At 31.8% G+C, this 19,286-nt stretch overlaps 1 protein-coding gene across 2 annotated transcripts; it reads right to left on the reverse strand.

Annotated features, from left to right (window-relative positions):
- Positions 1 to 543: 543 nt before the first annotated feature.
- Positions 544 to 17,999, reverse strand: LOC145741281 (transcriptional activator GLI3-like). 2 transcript variants are annotated; one of them, XM_082558843.1, is made up of 29 exons: positions 17,790 to 17,999; positions 17,452 to 17,564; positions 11,220 to 11,318; positions 10,873 to 10,932; positions 10,514 to 10,606; positions 10,306 to 10,411; positions 9,935 to 10,128; positions 9,389 to 9,599; positions 8,918 to 9,097; positions 8,444 to 8,720; positions 8,217 to 8,319; positions 7,949 to 8,061; positions 7,714 to 7,863; positions 7,102 to 7,266; positions 6,511 to 6,681; positions 6,275 to 6,367; positions 5,953 to 6,145; positions 5,391 to 5,576; positions 4,441 to 4,619; positions 4,218 to 4,302; positions 3,897 to 4,041; positions 3,360 to 3,561; positions 2,906 to 3,049; positions 2,473 to 2,710; positions 1,917 to 2,395; positions 1,734 to 1,820; positions 1,594 to 1,651; positions 1,405 to 1,485; positions 544 to 1,314 (listed from the first exon to the last, which is right to left on the reverse strand). In XM_082558843.1, exons 1-29 carry the CDS (start codon positions 17,975 to 17,977, stop codon positions 1,172 to 1,174), a joined length of 4,536 nt encoding a protein of 1,511 aa, XP_082414969.1. In that variant the 5' UTR covers positions 17,978 to 17,999; the 3' UTR covers positions 544 to 1,171. The 2 variants fall into 2 exon arrangements, with proteins under 2 accessions (XP_082414969.1, XP_082414970.1); XM_082558844.1 differs by lacking the exons at positions 17,452 to 17,564; positions 17,790 to 17,999 and adding an exon at positions 12,702 to 12,849.
- Between the last annotated feature and the right edge of the window lie 1,287 nt (positions 18,000 to 19,286).

A 19,286-nucleotide genomic window follows, 5' to 3' on the forward strand; every position in this document is an offset into this window, starting at 1 on the left:
TCTACCAAAGACTTCTTAAAACGCTTAAGAGGAAATTCTTGTTTCGTAATTTAAATTTAAAAACATTTTAAATTTTCTCTTAACACGCCTTTGGGAGCTTTTGTTTCTTTATTTTAAATTGAAAAAAAATATTATTTAACTTAAACTGTCCAGAAGGTAAAGCTAAATTTTTATTTTTTTTTTGATTTGATTGATTTTGAGAAAAAGAATTTCTTATAATCAAAAACATTAATATGTAACAAATTTTAAAGTTAAAATTAATAATATATTGGTCCAAACAATGGAAGTAACAGTTTAACTATTTAAGATTCAATATTTTAATTTTACAGCTAGAAACCTTATAGCTACAACAAAAAACATAAATTCTAAATTAGAAACTGTTTTAAATTTTATAGCTATGTAAGTCCGAAACTTAACTTTTGCAAACAAAACCAGGCAAATAATTAAGATAATCAAGAATTTGACAAAATACCTCGCGCGACTTTAAGTTACTTCGGGTCATTTAAAATCAACCGCCATACCTCAAACACAGCGTACTTTAGACTTAAATACAATATTTTGTATTCAGCGCAATAAAACAACGTTCACATTTAAACTACAACGATCGAAGAATGTCCAAGTTCGTAATAGACATAACTTCTTACTGCAAATATAGGAAACGGATTGGAAATTTTTTGTGACAAATACAACAATTAACGTACGATATTGATAAGGCAATGTATAAGAAATACGTTGAAACTATGATACAAAATAAGACAGCTGTGGCACAATAAGTTGTTAAAAAAAAATAAAAAAAAATGGAACTGAAAATAAAAAAGACGAAAAAGTAAAAAATAAATGGCATTGTACAGAAATGTATGATCAAAAAAAATTGTAAATTGGCAGCTTAATTTAATAAAGCACACTGTAAAAGCCTTATGATTTGTTTAATTTGCATAATAAAGCCACGTTTAAAAATAAAAATGATTGGAACATAAAAAGATAGGGCAAGGCGTTGGAAAGTATCAACTAATGACTACTTGTAGTTTAATGAGTTAAAATCATAAAATGTCATACATGGGCGTATAGATTTATTTTTTTGATAACTATAAATTAAGACCCTTAACAAAATACATTTTTTCAGTTGTATGTCAACATAAACAACGTCACAAAGAAATACAATTTTGTTCAATTATTGGGGAAACAGATATTTATTTTCTTCCTCCAAAGCGGAGAGCATTGAGCTCATACTGTTAATTGCCATATTAGAAGAAGGGTGTTGACCATTAACCATGGAATGATGAGGGGCGTAAGGTTTGTTCATAATCGGAGTGGCTAGTAAAGTTCAAAATTTATAATTTGGAAAATTTATAATTTGGAAGTTTTTTATTTTTTTATTGTATATAAATCTTTTGTTGAACTTACCTAAACGAGATGAGAAAGCTGACATTGGCGGAAGAGTGACGTCAGTATTTGTTACTGTACTCTCAGCACCGTCATTGTCGACTGAAACCATAAAATTATATTTAAAAAAAAATATTTAATTTATTATTTAACAAGTTTAATTTAAATTTAAGGTTAAGGTTACATATTTACTAATTTAAAATATTTTACCTCTGTTCCCTTCGGGTCCTGTGGTGCTGTCAGCAGGCATTTTAACGTACGAAGCAGTCTGAAAAAAATTACACAAATATAATAAAATTTATGAATACTTAAAAATATAATTTTACAAATATTTTTAGATTGATTTTTACCTCGTTTGTATTATAATCTGTAAGAAGATTGGATTGAAGAGTCGGCATGTTGTCAATAAAATCTTGCTGCAGGAATTCCTCAGGTATCTAGAAAAAGTTAGAATGAAAAAGAAAGATAAAAGTTTAAAAAAATGACATAGTAAAATTGTATTATCTGCATAATTTATACACTTTGTATTTTACCTGTACGTCAGGGGTACGATTGCCTTGCGCTGCGTTTCGTTCGCGTTCGTTTGCGCTTCGTATTCTTGCCAACCGCATCTGATTTTGATTCGGAGTCGAATGATTACAAGATGGCGGAGGCCGGGGTGTTAAACTAGCACTTTGCATGGCTTGGTTATTGTATAAATTATTTGGTAACTGTGGGTTTGGTTGATGGTAAATAACATTCCCAGGGTGCATGTTTGACGATTGTTGCTGCTGGTAATTTAACATCATTTGCTGTTGCTGGCTGGGGGTTGACATTTGTTGCTGGTGTCTGTACATTTGCGGATTACCTTCTCTATATTGTTTGGTGTTGTAGTAAGCAGGATTTTGAGCGCCCTGCGGTATCACGTGACCACGCATGGCTGGGTTCTGGTGGTTGGGTCCGTTAAAATGTGGATGCGATAGCATTGCATTGTCCTGGTACATACAGTTGTTTGGCGACATAACAGGGTAGGCTAAAATAAATGCAGGTATTCATTTTGCTTGTAGGTAAATAAAAAAAATAATTTTAAGGTAAAAACAGGATAATTACCATAATTATTGTTGAAATTTCGCATAGCTGCTCTTTCGGCCATCCTGGCGTTCGAAGCAGCGATGTCTGCGTTTACATTTTCCATTACTAGTTGCTCGTTTACGCCACCTTGTGGGTGTCCCATGGCGTAATTTGCCTGCTGCTGGTTTACGTTGAGTGCCAGATTACTTCCGTTGCTATGGTATCCGCTCTCGCTGCTGTAAAAACTTCCATTGCTGTCGGAGCGATTCCGACCGATCTAACAAAAAACAATTTTCACAAAAACTTTAAAAAATTAGCAAATACCATTCTACACCAGACAAAAAAATGGCATTCTTAATTACATATAATTTAACCTAACTAGACAACGAAGCAACCACAGTTAAAATTATCCATGCAAATATATTTACAAGTATGACCAAATTTGTCTTAAATCATTAATTTGTTAACCCACCTGCATACTATTTTGATAACCAGGATTGTATTGTGGTCCAAATTGGTTGGCTCCATTATGATTTTGGTTTCGAATTCCTGGCAAGGGAGCGACGTTGTTCCAACTATTGTATCGTTGAAAGTTTGATGACGTACCAGGTTCATTCTGTAAAAAGTACAAGAACTGGTTGATATCGTCAAGTAGTAAAAGTCAACACTCTAAAAGGCCGACAAACACAAATCGAAGCTCGGTCGCAGAAACAAAAGTTACTGTAATAAGACTACAAAGTCAAACCTTCCATATAGAGAATAAAATAATATACAAGCAATTTTTTGGCACTGTAATAAACAGGAAAAACTGTATTAAATAAGTAAAAATTTATTAAACAAGCAATTTTACGTTGATATCTTCAGATGGTAAAATTTAATTTTAAAAGCTGGCACCAGAGTAACTAAAAAACTAATTTTTTTTTTACCTGAGTGACTTTTGAGACTGGATCACTTGCTCTACGATATCCATTTCTTAGATTACCGTTTGACATAGAATTTCGTTGCTGTTGCCTGTTTCCATCGCTTCGTCGTCGGTTATTTGGGTCAAATGGGGGCTGGGGTGGAAGCATGGCACGTGAAGGGTTATTGGTGGGGTAACCACCGGAAGATTGTTGATCTTCATTTAACCTAAAGAAATGAAGAAAAGTTTTTCGGCTTGTTGCTTTTATTTTCCCACCAAAAGATTGTTATAATAAACAAGATAAATAACATAGGTCATTTAATTGTCACATAGTCACTAAATTTAAAAAAACGCTTAGTTTCAGTTGTAAGAGGCCTTAAAAGGCCGTAAAACCATTTTATTTCCGTAACAAAATAAAAAAATAGCTTATAAAGTAAATTTGTTATTATTAAATCATCCAATATCAGGCAGCGGTTGCCCAACAAAAACAAGAATAAAACTTTAAAAAAATTTTAATTAAAAAGTTAACTCTAAATTTTAAACTTTAATTTAATTTTAATACCATTTAGCAAGTTGTGTTTTGGAGTATGAATCTCGGTCGATAGGTGTAGGAGGGGGCATCCCCATTCGCTCGTTAAACTGAGACCGTAAAAAGTGAAGATCGTTCGAATCGATGGCCGGTGGGTTCGAACCCGGGTGAGCGACACCTGGAAAATAATAAAACAATTGTAAATAAATAAAATATTTAAAAATAATACCCAGTCTCAATCTTCTGTAAATTATTTTATATAATCATATCATTTAAGCACAAATCATTAACTCTTCGCAGGTCTTGAACTTAAGACATTTTTGTCTTGTTTGGAATTAAAATTTTATTATTAACCTTGTGAAACTGAACTTGTCCGACGTGACCCATCCAGAGATATCGGGTCATATGACCCAATTACGTTTACACGTGCGTTTGAGACCTGAAAAAAAAACATAAATATTTAATTAAATAAACAAAAAATAAAGTAAATTACTAAAATGCTATTCTAAGCACCTAATCTTAACATTTTTTTTACATTTTTTTTAACCTTTGTAAAATAAAAATTATTTGAACTCACTTGGCTAGACCTCCTGCTTGTCTGTGACGTCATAGACGATTTTCGACTCGCGTCGCTGATCGCTCCGCTGTCCCTTCTATCCTGTGGAAGAGACGTAAAGGGGTGATGGGGTGGAATCTTGTTCTTGTTGTTGGTTGTCGAAGAGACCTCGGTTACCCCACCGCCGATCGTATTTCTGTCTGTGGATTATTAGTAAATTTATTTATTTAGATTACTCGTATTTTAAGGCCCTCAAAAACATTAAAATCGTAAAGTACAAGATTTAACAAGGACTGTAAAGTACGAATGATCTATTCATTTATCAGTGTAAAATACCCAACTTCACAATTTTAGCATAAGTAACAGTGGAAATCCTAGAGTTGCTTTAGCCTGTTTTGAATATTATTAACCACATTATCCTAAAAGTAACCAGTCGATTGCTTTCTGACTTTGCCTTAGTTATCACAGCTTAAAGCACCTTCCTAAAACACTACACGACAATGCAGCAATGGAAATCAAACCCTATAACTACACGCGACAAAGTTAACGGTTGAACCACTATATCACGTCACTAGTAAAAATAACATTCCTGTTATTTGAATTCGATTTTTTTGTTTAAGGTTTTGGATTAGGATTAACTTTGAATATATATGATGTGGTAAGGTTGGTTATTTTTTACAGTTAAACAAGTCAAAAAAAGCGCCACAAAGTCACGACTGGGATTGGTAAACATGTTATACTTTATAATATAATATGGTATTAAAATCACTTTGACACGTTTGTAGAGTATTAACTTATTTACATTTTTTATTTGTAATCTTAAAATTTTACCATAAACTATTTAAAAAATAAACAGATCAAACAAAAATGTTAGATTGTGCTATATAAGTAAAAAAATACGAAACGGAACATATGCTTGTAATAAGCGATAGGTTTAATTGTTTTGTTAAAAAGGAAATAAAAAAACTTACTTGTTTTCTGTCTTGATTTTAGCAAATTATTATATTCGTCCACGTTAGGGTAATCCCCCATCTGTGGTCGGTTGATTCCACTAATGTTCAAGTTTTGCATTTTTCGATTGAAAATCTTGGGAATGAATCCGCACTTGACGGTGCTTCTACGTCGTGATTGGACACCTACTCCACCAGAAGTAGAATCTAGATAGAAAACGAATAAGTTTACTTTTAAAGTTTTAAGACGCCCGTAAGGTTGTGATTTCAAAAATACAAAATTATACAATTTAATTATTTTAAGGAAAACAACAGAAAAAAAATAATGTTTTTTAACAAGCCATTTTACTGACGATGAGACAATTTCTTATGCCCCTTTTTACCCTCTTACCCTTACCCCTTTGGAAAATAACCTCTTTATTGTGTCTCAAAAAATCGACCTAAACAATGGTTAATGTCGTTTTCGAAATTTCAGGTTCATTTCGTCAAATAAATTTCGGTAATATGGGTAAATATTATTTTTACAGTACACTAATTGTCTTACCAAAAAGTTTACTTAAAAAATAAAAAAAATTTTTTTCACCTGGTAAAGGATTTTCGTCAACTACAATATCTCCATCGCTATCTCCCTCATTCCCTCCAACATTAACATCAACCCCAGAGTCATTGTTGTTCTGTGACGTCATGTTTGGTGAATTTTGCGGAGTCATGCTGACGTCAGAGCCGGAGGTGCAAGTCGATTGGTTGCTCCGCGGGTTCATGTTACTTGATGGATTCTAAAAAAAAAAATTCAAATTTTTTTTCAGAAATTCAAAAACAAAAAATGGAAAATTTATTTTAAATATTTTTTTAACACTTGATTAGTTTATATTATCAAGTACGATCAAGGATTTTGTGTAACTTACGTTATCATGAGGTTGATTTGAACGCGGGGATAAAGTGAGGCAGTTTGTGTTATTATTTTTGTCCGATTTCTTATGATTTTTTGTACCAGGTTCCTAAAACAACAAAACAAAAAAATAAATATTAAAATAAACCAATTTTGTTTACAATTATTAAACTTAAATTGACTAAAAACTGCTTAAATTAGAGACTATGGAAAATGGGATAAATTTCCATAAAAAATAGGTTTTATTTTCACTTGTTTTATTTTGTTGTTATTCCCGTTGCCTTTTTCTTCTCGTTCTCGTTCCGCTCGCATTCGCTTGGTCACGTGGGCTTCAGGACCGTGAACAGTTTTAACATGTTTACGTAGAGAACTAGGGTCAGTATAACATTTTGTACATCCACTAATTTTACATGCATATGGTTTCTGTTTAAAAGTAATAAAATTAAAAAAAAAATATATATATATATAAATATATATAAGCGTACTAAGTTAAAAAAAATAAAATGTGACAACTTTCAAGTAAAATGTAGTAGCCAAAATTTCAAGTAAAATGTAGTAGCTAAAATTTCAAGTAAAATGTAGTAGCTAAAATTTCATGTAAAATGTAGTAGCTAAAATTTCATGTAAAATGTAGTAGCTAAAATTTCAAGTAAAATGTAGTAGCTAAAATTTCATGTAAAATGTAGTAGCTAAAATTTCAAGTAAAATGTAGTAGCTAAAATTTCAAGTAAAATGTAGAAACCAAAATTTCAATAAAAAGGAGGTAGCTAAAATTTCAAGTAAAATCCACTAGCTAGTTGGTAAAATTTTCAGCTAAAATGCATTCCTTGTAAATACACTTACTGCGTTAGAGTGGGTTCTGTTTTGATGTTTAGCACGGTCAGATGCGTTGCTAAATGCTTTGGTACAACCAGTATATTCACATACGTATGGCTTCTCTCCGGTGTGAGATCGCAAGTGGGTTTTTAAATTCTCAAGTCGTGAGTATGCCTTGTTGCAACCGGCAAACTAGACATTTCAAAACAATAAAATACGTTTAATATATAAGTAATCTATAACTACATAAATAGTTTAAAGATCTCTAGTAGAAATCTACAATAATAACAAATCAGCGTCGTAAAATGAATGAAATGCCTATAACATATTTGTTTTTCTACCGTGTTTCTACTAGACTAGACTTTTCTAGCATAAGTACAATAAAATAATTGTACTTTTTGAATGGACATTATTTACCAGTAACAAAGTTTAAAACCTAATAATGGTAATGATGCAGGTAGAGATTGCTATATTAAAACTAAACAGTTAATATTATGCGGGTAAATTTACTACATTTTATTTTATAAGCAACATAACATTATTCAGGGCCTAGTTTCTTAACATTTTAACAATTGTAACGTTTTATGCTTATTTAGTATCTTGTGAATTAATATTTTGATCAGTTTAATTATTTATTACCGTGCATCTATGTGGCTTTTCACCGGTATGTCGTCTCATGTGAACAACCAACATATATTGCGCTTTGAACGGTCGCTGCTCTCTAGCACAATTGCGCCACCTACAGACGAACTCTTTCTTATCACCGTGTATGTGATCATTATTAATATGCTGAAAAAATAAACAAAAATTATTGATTGCGAATTTTTTTAAATTTAAAAATTAAAAAAATATATTTTTGGGGATTTTTGCTTACTTGGACCAGTTGTTCCTGGGTGTCAAAATCATTCGCACAATTTTCCCAATTACAGTTTGTTTCGTAGATGACGTCATTCTCGTCGTTGTTGACATGGGAACCTGGGGATATCCCTAATAAGAAAAGAAAATCATCAAAACATTTAAAAAAAGGAAATAACTCAAAATTTGCAAAAGCTTAGTGTAGTCTCGTACAAATAAAAAGAAAAATAAAATCTAAAATTTACTTAATTTAAAATATCTATATTTATTTGCAAAAATCAACCAACCTAAATTCATGTTGTTTGTATGATTGTTATTGTTACGGTTGTTACTGTTGTTGTTGTTGCTATAGTGGGAATGTTGACCAGGGTTCTCGATTTTGTTAAAAATCTAAAAAACAAAACTTACAGTTAGAAATAAATGACAATTTGATAACAACCAATAACTTATTTTTTTACAGTTTTTACATAAAATGTTTAAAATAAATTGCTTTAAATGTGGATTTTTTAAAAACCTTTTTCTGCGAGGTTTGTGGGTTGTGGCCTTGATGCTGGTTCTTCATTTGAACAGGGGCGCCAGCTTGCGGATGATAATTAAGGTTCGAATTGGGATTTTGATTCAAAATTCTCTGCGAATTATTGTTTAATGGATTTATAATTGGTTTTTCGTCCAATGTGTTCCTCAGACTGTTGTAGTTGGAAATCATCGGACCGACAAACGATTGCGTCATCGGATGACGTTGAAACAAGTAGGGTGATGGTGATGTCATCATGGGGTAACCCAAAGTGGGACTGTAACAAAAGTTATAAAATATTAAAACAGAAATAAAAAAATTATTTAATTATTTTTTTCAAAAATATGAGGCTCAAGAGCGAATGATGTAGCATTAGCGCGAATCAAACCAGAAACCTTTCGGCTTGTAGTCTGATGTCACGACCGCTATACCACAATACCAGGCTTTTTTATTTTAATTCATTTTGCAATAAACCTGATTCCCCCGGCTGCCAAGTGACCGTAACTTCCACCACTTGCTACTGAAGAACTTCTGGAATTACTCAAACACCCATTCACAAGTGGAATTAAAGAATTTGGCGAGGTTCGAATCATTGCAGTTAAGTCCATGCTGTCAGTTATTGAAGGGGATTTTGATAACGGCCGTTTACGAGACCTAAAATATTAGAATTAAAATTAAAAATTAATTTATTTAAATTTATAGCACAAACTAACTTGCACTTGATTAAATAAAAATAAATATTCAAATTTGATCAAATGTCTACTGTTTAAGTTAGTAAAATACCTTTTAAAGAAATACAGAAAAATTTAAAATATAACTGAACTGTAGTTGTAAAAATTTATGCACCCCAACTAACCCTTAAAAATGCCTACTACGTACTCACAACAACCATCACACCGCAGGCGAAAAATGTTTAAACACAAAATAATCAACTTAGAAATTCACCTGCCAAACGGACTAGCGAACCGCGCCATTTCTTCTTGCTTTTCGATCGACATAGCTAGAGTTCGGTTCTCGGCCGCGGCTGCCAGAAACCTTCGTTGTTGTACAAGTTGGTAATACGTTAGGGGAGACATTCCTTGGTTAGAAAGCGCGTTACCTGTTACTAGGTTGTCTTGGCGAGCACCATAGAAAGGGTAAGCAAGTTTTTCTAACTCTGGTAAAAGAAAATGATAATGTAGAAAAAATTTTTAGAATAAAGAGTGTAATTTTAAAAATATGATATCTTTGTGCAATTTTAAAAATATGATATCTTTGTGCAAGTTTAAAAATCCCAATTTATTTAAAAAATAAATCCCGCGGCTCTGCCCATTGGCATTAAATGTCTTAGCAGCTTAATTATAAGGCAATCGTAATCTATAATATCCCAATTCGCCTAAGGCAATTTGAGATTGGGTCGGGGTAACTGATGTTACTCTATGTTTAGGTCGTGAGGTCGACCTTCCCACATTGAGGATAAAAGCTAATTCACAAAAATAAACAAAAATTTACCCTGTATTGAATGTCTTGGACTTATATTTCGACCCTGTGATATCATCGACATGGTGGGTGAATTTAACCCCCTCAGATACAACTCCAACGGCGAACCCCTGTTAAAGGGTAATCCCCCTGGCACCATGGGTTGGGGCGAAAGGGGAATAAGCGAAACGTCGGAGAAAATAGGGCTACCGGTTAAACCAGCCATCCTGTAATAATAACGATAATTACAAAATACAGTTTTATCATTTTTGAATTTATTATTCTTAGGACTTACTAAAGTGTTTAATATAAGCTATTAAATAGTGCAAGCCTTGCATTTTAATACTACAGTTTCCTTCACTTATTCCTTCACTTTTAACTATAAATATAGTTATCGTTCTTACCCGTGCAAAGATTGGTTTTGGTGGGATTCAAACATAGACGAATTACTTCGATTTGCATGAGGTGAAAACGGGTTGACCAGTTTGTTGCGGTCGTTGTTGTACATTCCTAAAATTTAATTTCAAATTTTAAATTCATCAATAAAACATAATCAACTTTAATTTTTTTTTCTTTTTTGTATTGAATGAAAAGAAACATGTGATTTTGTACCTTCATTATTATTAGGTAAGTTAGTATTCGGCATATTAGAGTTTCCAGGCATCTGGGCAGATGGTTTGGCAAAATCGAAGTCGTTCAGATTTTCTAAATTAAATATTAAAAATAAAGTCAAAATTAATCTGACTTAATAATTTTAATAAAGTAGTAAGCATTAGGCAAAGTTTAAATCATATCCACATATAATTTTATAATGAACAAATATATTATTATTGTAATTAATACAAAAAAATAATTAGCAAATTTAAACTAAAAAATTACACAATTTTATTTTCGCTAAAAATTGAAAAAATGTTTTGCTTTTGCAAACTGATTTTAGATTTTTATAAATATTTTTTTATAAAACAACTTACCCTTAGTGTTTCCCGTATTTTTCAAAGATAAATTTGACTGGCCTTCCTCTTTTATCTTACCTAAAATCACAAGAGTTAAAAAATTTGGCAACGTAAAAAGGCATCACTAAACCTATAACTGAAACCCTGACCGTGTGTACATGATCCCGAAAACCAAAATAGCATTTTATCAAAATTTTTTTTTAAAAAGCATTTCTTGGAGAAGGGTTGGGTTAAATTAGGGTTAGTAGAAGAAAATATTTTATTGTCGGTAAAATGGAGTTTTGTTCATGCTGGTTAAAATCTATACACTTAAATAAATTTATTCAAAAAAACTTTTTTTTTCAGTTTTTGTGACGTCGTTTTACCTAATGGCGTCCCGCAGCTTGGAGGTCTGACGTCATTGCTCGCTGATACCTTCCGCCCCCTACCGAGTTTTTGCATCTGTAGGCGTTCTTCGTCATCCTCTGTAAAAAATAAAAACAATATTTTATTATGACGTCACAAGACTAAAAGGTTTTAAAATTAAAAAAATGCTCTTAACCAGCATTTATCTAAAACAAGCATTTAGGAATTTAAATTTCTTCAAAAATAATACAAAAAATTAAATAAAGACATTAAATCATTGTTTTTAAAACCTTAAAATCGATTTAAACATAAATAAATAGCAAATAACAAACACTTGCTATAACTGAAACACAAAAACAAAAAATCGAAATATCTTTCAATATTATTCTCTAAAAACCCTGAAATCAAACTCAGGTAAATAAACGAAAACTGAAGTCTTGGCAATCAATCAGAAAAAGGAGTTTCAGCGCAAACATTAGACATCTCTTATCCCACAAGATATGGGAGAAGTTTTACTCTCTTATTCGCTGCAAATTAGCCGTAACGATGTGCAAGTGGGGTAATTATAGGGCTTAAGACACACGGTCCATTTTTGTTGATAAATATCGGATTTCAGCAGCCGTTGTTTATATAAAACAGCGAAACTGAATATGGTGCACTTAGGACTGTTTGCAAGAATGCATTTGGAATAGGGGTTTTACATATATGATATTGTCCAGTTAAATTAAATCTAACTATGTTACTACACAATACTTTAACGTAAAATAAAAAATTTTAGAACATTTGCTAGAAAATGTAAACAGTTTTTGCAGATAATGAAATTGTTATTTGGACTTCTTTATCTTTGCAACATCATTAAAACTGCTGCATTGTTTTTAAATGTTATCTTAAATTTGTAAACATTGAGAAAATAAAATAAAATAAAAGTATTCAAAAGATAACAAACAATCTTTGTTTCACATAAAATTCTATTAGTTTTTTTTTATCATATCACATACAGTGTATATAATAAATATATCATAAACATTTTGAATTCACACAATAGAAGCTATAAGATGTATAAACCCATTGTTAAGCTATATTTTGCTTTAAATTCGTACTGACTTCAACTTGAAAAAAAAAACACAAAAGTAATCACCAGTTTCAAAACATTAATTTTGATCTAGTTTAAGCTAGAAAATGTTACCCCATTTATATACGCTTGATTGAATTTTTTAAAAGATAATTACTGAGTAAAAATTCGAACGTGGGAATGTTATAGTAGTGAAGTCATAAATTATTTAAAAAGATCATTTGTAAAAAACAAACTTGACTTAAATTCGCTTAAATAGAATTTAATAATAAATTTTACTTGTTTTTTTTGATATAAAATATTTTAAAAAACAGAATAACACGAATATATATAACATAAATGTATAGTTATGGATAAGCCTTTATATACGTTTTTACATTTTAAGTAGGCTTTACAAAGGTTACCCTTTTCTTAAGTCACAGTATTATACCTGCTAAGGCTGGATCACAATTTAACTCCAGAATTAAATCAGTTAATTCATCTGTGGCACAGCGGTCCATTTATTCATCTCATTTCCTAACTATTACGTCATCATATTTACAAAGATCATGTTTTTTTTATATAAAAAATTAACCCATTTTTGCACTAAAAATAAAATTAAAGAAATCTTATAATAAAACCGCTCGAATTAATGATAAACGTTTTCTCCTAATGAGGATTAATGGAAAGCGATATGCCTAAAGTATCGGTTTAGGCCCATAACTTAATCACGTTAAGACAATGTTTTGTTTTGTCAAACCTAATTAATCATTTTCGCTAAAACTAAGTCTCAAGGCGCCACATTACTTTCTAGGATTAAGGCCGTGAAAACATAAATAAACTTTACCTTAAAAAATCCGACTAAACGAGTATCATTAAATATAATCCAGGTGTTAAAACCGAATAATGTAATGATCTCATTTATAATGTACATAAAAAAGCTGCACCTGCCCTATCCAAGGTAATTTTCGACGGAAAATTTGTTACGCCATTTTACATATCCGTTGTGGTTCTGTTTTATGTGAGATAAAAAATTGTTTTGTATTGTCCAGTCTGCCAGTCGTCTTAACGATAAGTTCTTATCCGAGCAGGGCCAGTGTTCTTTATGATAAACGAATATGCGATAAAATTGGTTTGCAGTCCCAACAAACTAAGTAAAAAACTACTGATTACAAAACAGTACAGGTCAAAACGCACACTCTCAGCAATTTTACTAGCTTCGGATTATTCCTTAAAAAGTAACGTAAGTTCTTTTAACGACTTGACAAAAATCTATTTGCATGTGCAGTGTTTATTGTGTTGAATTATGGCTGGCGTGCAGGGGTGGTCTTGCCGGTTGAAACTGATTGATGTTGTTTTAGTTACAACCTTTGCCCTGAACTGAGCTCACAAATACAGTAAATGTATGGATTACTGTGCTCCGTAACACAGCAAAGCAATGCATAACCACAATTAAGGTAACTTGGCACCAGACAGTTTTTGAAAACAATACCTTATACATATATATTAGACAAGCGGTACATTTTTACTACTAACAGTTTACAGTTAGCCTTCTGTTAAACTCAATTTACGGTACAGAAAAATGTGAATTTCAATTGGCAACGCATAATAAAAGTAAGTAATTTACATATTTGTAAAACTACAAAACGCTTTTTATATCTACTCGCCATTTACATTTAGGTTTGTTCACGTAGCGTAGGTCTGTAAAAGTTTCTTTTCCGCTTTGTTACCAAGTAATTTTATAAATAAGCCACCGATGTCAGTTCACGCCTCATTAAATCACGTAACTTCGAATTTCTTTGAACTATTAACCCGTTTAAGGCTACTCCTGTTCCAGTATCAAAAATGAGTCAAATGTATTTTGATCTAAAACAGTCGCGCTGCGGCGAAAATTCAGGGGGTGACAATTTACTGAAACAATCCCGTTGCGCAGCTATTTGTCTAATGATGACCATCTCCATTAAAAACGGCCTGATATTAATCATCATTTTAAAATCTTGTCGTAAAAAAAACCTGACCTAATATTAACAAATCTTATTTTTGTTTTTGAGGCGCTTTATTGCTCGAAACTTGCTACTTAATCAATTGTCTAATTTCGTGCCAATTTGTTACATTTTAAACTTAATCTTGACTGAATAATTAACAAAATATGTTCAGCAATAATTGCTCATCAACCTTTCACATTTAATCCAAGTCGTTCTACGAAATAAGGCTCAAAATTACTCGGACTAACGTGCATGCTACTTGACTGCAACAGTTGCTGAATTATAATTACTCGCTTAGGCTAACGTACCAGGTCGAACGGTAATAGGATTAAAATAAGGCTGCGTCGTGTTACTGTAGGCTTATACTGCCGCCCAAAAAATGAACAACTCGGATAACAGTTAGACAACAGACGTGCATTTCCGCGTGAAATTTCGTCACACTATTCTCCTATAAAGCAAGAAATTCAGGCCGCTAAAAATCGAGCTAAATTATCATACAACTTTCAGCATTAGGTGTTTACATAACGTACACGTTCTGAATACGCTAGTAAGACTTTGACATTTCTGTGTCTTTTAAAGGATATATTTATAGTCGCCGTATTGGGATTAAGGCTGAGATCATGAGCACTGAATATAATGGTCTAAAATTATTCTTAATCGCTCGCTGTAATTGCTGAAATCGAAAAAACAAGCCTGCACTTTTCGCTATGCCTACTAGCAACGCCATTAGAGCATAGGCAAGTAAGCTAATCCGCTGGTATGTTAACTACATTTCCACGGGCGAAAAGAAACACATGATTATACCAGGCAAAAGAAGGTAGTAACCTAAGACTCGTAACAGTTCCGCTTGTGCGCTTTATTTCGGATTATTTTTCGACTTGGGTGGCCCCCGTGACGTTTCAATCACGATCTGTGACGTCACGAGCGAACGACGGCAACTGGGAGCGCGGCGATTATGGAATGACATTAGATCAATCTTAATTCGGAGTAAAATAAATCAAAATTCCAGGGTCAAATGCTGGGGCCGTGCGTGGAGAATCCCAGTTTTTTCTTTTGCGGTTGGTTTGGACGGCTAAGATCTAGACTCTCAGTTACCGTAGGACTTCAAACTTGTCAACACTTTCCAACCTCAAACGAGTGACTTTCTATAGTTCTAACTCCGGATAATCTGATAATACTCTGTTGTACCTTCGAACTTACTCGACAAACAAATATTTATTTACAAAAATTAACCCCCAAAATTTTCAAATTCCGAAAATTATTTTACTAACAGACTAAACGTTTTTAAATCTCTTTTGATCTAAACTGCTTACTTTTTGATAGAAGTTAGCGCATAACTCACTAGCTATCTCATGGTTTCACCTTATTTCTGGTATAATTTTGTGGAAAATAGTTTAGTCACACTAACTACCGTATCAAGTTACTTTAACTCAGTCTATTACAGGGTAAGAGGAAAGTCAGTTTACATATATAATTAAAGGCCTTAGTAGGAGGCTGTAAAATAACCTACTTAAAAAAATAACATAAACTCAGTAATAGACTAGTAATTGTAAAAAAATGAACGCTATATTCCCATAGTAGTGTTACAATTCCCAAGAGATAAAAACTAAAATATATAAAAATTGAAGTAATTTAAAAATGAAATTTTTCACAAGCTTGATGGCAATGTTTGGGTCAAAATTGTTTAAGCTTGTAGGCTAAGCCGGTATAAAATAAACAGTTATGATGTTCGCACGAATATGGGATTTATAGCGGATGTTGAAGGGATTAAATTTAAACTTGGAATACAACAACGTTACGTAGTGTAGTGGTTATTATAATTTTTATATAAAAATAATTTAAGTAATTTTTAAATAAAGTATATATATTTTTTGGTAAAAAAGGCTCTTAAATATTATTATACCTTTTAATAAATAATTTTGGAATTTATTTTTATTGGTAAAAATAACTTTAAAGTCAGTAAATTTGTGGGTTTTAAATGTTTTTAGCTTTTGTTCTATGCTTCATAGCGGGCAAAATTTAATTTCAATTAGTCATACTGACCAATTGCGTCTTCATTACCAACATTTATTTTTAAACATAAAATGTATGACATAACTAACTTCTCAGTCGACTTAAATTACAAAAAACCCTAAGCGGTTTACAAAAATTTTTCAACCTAAAGTTGATAAAAAACTTAATTTTATGAAGAATTAATTACCAACAAAAAAATGATGGCGATTTGTTATCAAAATGGTCGTAAAAAAAAAATGAAAATTCAAAACCCGGAAACCGAATAGGGTACGGTATAAAAATATATAAAAACCATTAAAGCTTCGTAGTCTATTATCAGACGTTATTTTTAAAGTCCAAAGCTATAATCATCATTATCAAATTATATAAAGGCCATAGTGCATTTAAGTTGAAAAAACATATTTTCTGAGCAAAATAAAGCTAAAAAGCTAGGTATAAAGCTTTAAGGTTACTAAGTTTTGCCTGTTTATTAATAACCACAACAAAACAAAAATACAAGGTTATTTTTTACCTGTAATAATCCAACATATCGTGCGATACGCTACAGTTGAACTAAACTATAAATTTCCGGCTTGACTTCATACTATATAGAAGTGCAGTCATGTGTAGGTAAATATATGCCCGTTATTAAATACCAGTATACGGTGTTGTTTGGCACAAGAGTTTTGTAAACCAAATCGCGTGCATTAGTTTTTTTAATAACCAGTATTTTTTGTATAGGTGATAACAGTTATGATCTTTTTAAAAGCCACATTTTTTGTTGTATTTTTTTTAATATAATGGTTATGTAATATCAAAGTAAATCATTGTATTAAACTCAAAAGTTACATTCTTAAAAATTGAACAGTTTGATTTTAAGATAATTTATAAGAGCCATCTTAACTCGTATTGCTTTGTTTATAGTACAGCAATTAATGCATACACTTTTTATTATATCAGTTATGTAGCATAGATATGCCATAGTATCCCTTAATGCAACTCAACCTTGTTATATCTTTTAGGCCCAGGACAAAGGCAGGTCATGACATTTTCTATATAAAGGCTATAGCCTAACCCAAATAGTAATTGGCAATTTGACAACAAACAAACACGCCAGGTGTAAAAAAGATTGAGCCAAAGTGATGTCAAAAATAGACTACAGGGCAACAGAAACTATTTTTTCAATACTGATAAACGAATTAACAATGACAATGTATGACTTACGGAATGACGTGGTGCTGGTTGCTGCAGCCGTTTCAACATGAGCTGAAGGTCGATGTTGTCTTCTTTTTAGTTCTGGGTTGTTTAATTTTGGCAGAGAGGACGCCCCAGTTTGTCTAAAAAATATTGTTTTTTAATATTTTTGTTTTGTAAAGGTGGTGGTTTTAGCTGGTTTAATTATGGTAAAATGTAGCGTATAAGTTTTAATATAAACAATAAAGTTTAACAACATTTTCGAAATGTTAATTTTATAATTTAAATCATTTTAAAAGTACTTACAGCTTAAAAGCATTTTAAAAAAACTCTTTTTTTTCACTCTAAATATTTATTTTTAATTCTACCTTATTTGATTAACTCTTCCTGGAGCAGTAGTGGAGGATACACAGTCTTCTAGATCCTCCTCCTCCGCGTACTCTTCTCTCTTGGCGCAATCGTTAATGAATTCATCTTCGATTAGAGCGGCGCTGTTGAGAAGATGGTTTGGTTCAGGATTTTTATGAACTAAGCTATGGTGTATTTGATTTTCCATGTCAAGCTAAAACCTATGCCTAACGTTGGCTAAAAATACAAATTTAAAGATATTATTATTTTAAAGCTATTTTAGAGCATTTTGGTTTGCGTTTTTGGTATAATAATTTAAGTTCATAATACATAAACCTGGATAATACAATATACGCCCAAATTTAAATAGATTATCAGATTTTTTAAACCCTTTCTCTTAATTAAAGTATTAAATTGTATCAGTGACCTTTCCTTATGAATGCACGATGCACAGATTAAAATATCAACTTTGGAATTTAGGCAGTCAGATTAAGATAATGTTACCACAATTTTGCAAATATGGGCGCAAATATTTCAAAAATCGGCAATGTTTATAAGCAAATAGACACAGTTAATACTTTCTCCTGTAGATTAGACTACCAAATCTGTGCTACTTTAAACTATGTTGTATGCACCCTTATTTTAAGACACTGCCTGACTGCCGAGATTTGCAATTAAGTTGAAGCATTTCACTGTCATAGGTCAAGTAACGTCGTCTAACATTTCAAAGAAGCTAATTTGTAAAGATTTCCGTTAATTTCTGCTACCAAAATAAGGCTGTATGTGGCTTATTAGCACCTATTTATCACTAGAAATTAACTACTATTTTTTTAGCAGTAGTTGCTAAATAAAAAACTGTTTTGTTTATGCTGAGGCCTTTAAAAAATTACTAGTTCATTTTTTACCCTCTATTTGTTTTAGCGTTTTAACGCAATTTAACGGCCAAATCCTACTGACTTTAGCATTTTATTATCCGCAGTAATTGCCAAGCCTAAAATCGATTTATTTCGAATGTTTGGGAACGATATGGGTCGCATACTGCACGATGATGGATGGGCTGCGCAAAATCCAAAATTTGACGAAGTTTTGAATAAAGGAACCCATTTTCTGTCGACAGAGAATGCTCCAATTTAAGTAGAGCATGAAAGGCAAAGGGTTTGTGTCTATGTGAAACTATTTCTGGCTTCGCGTGAAATATTTTTCGTGCATTACAAAAAGATACGATTTCATTTCTTAATCCGTTATTTTAAATAGTCCTACAGAATGAGATCATTTAGCAAGTTAAACAAAGACTTTAATATTGTTTATAAATATTAACATTTTATTCAAACAATCAAATTAGATTAAACTACGCACAAAACCCAAAATATCAAATTAACATGCATGCCATAGTCTTTAAAATCAGTTACTTGAACGATAAATTAAACATTACTTATGTACATTTAACAGTATTAAAGTAAATATTAAAAAGTTGGGCTTATCAGCCTTGTAGTACCATATTGGTATGTAAACACACT

The sequence above is a fragment of the Corella eumyota genome, chromosome 2 (genome assembly GCF_963082875.1).
Source record: "Corella eumyota chromosome 2, kaCorEumy4.1, whole genome shotgun sequence".
Taxonomy (NCBI): Eukaryota; Metazoa; Chordata; class Ascidiacea; order Phlebobranchia; family Corellidae; genus Corella; species Corella eumyota.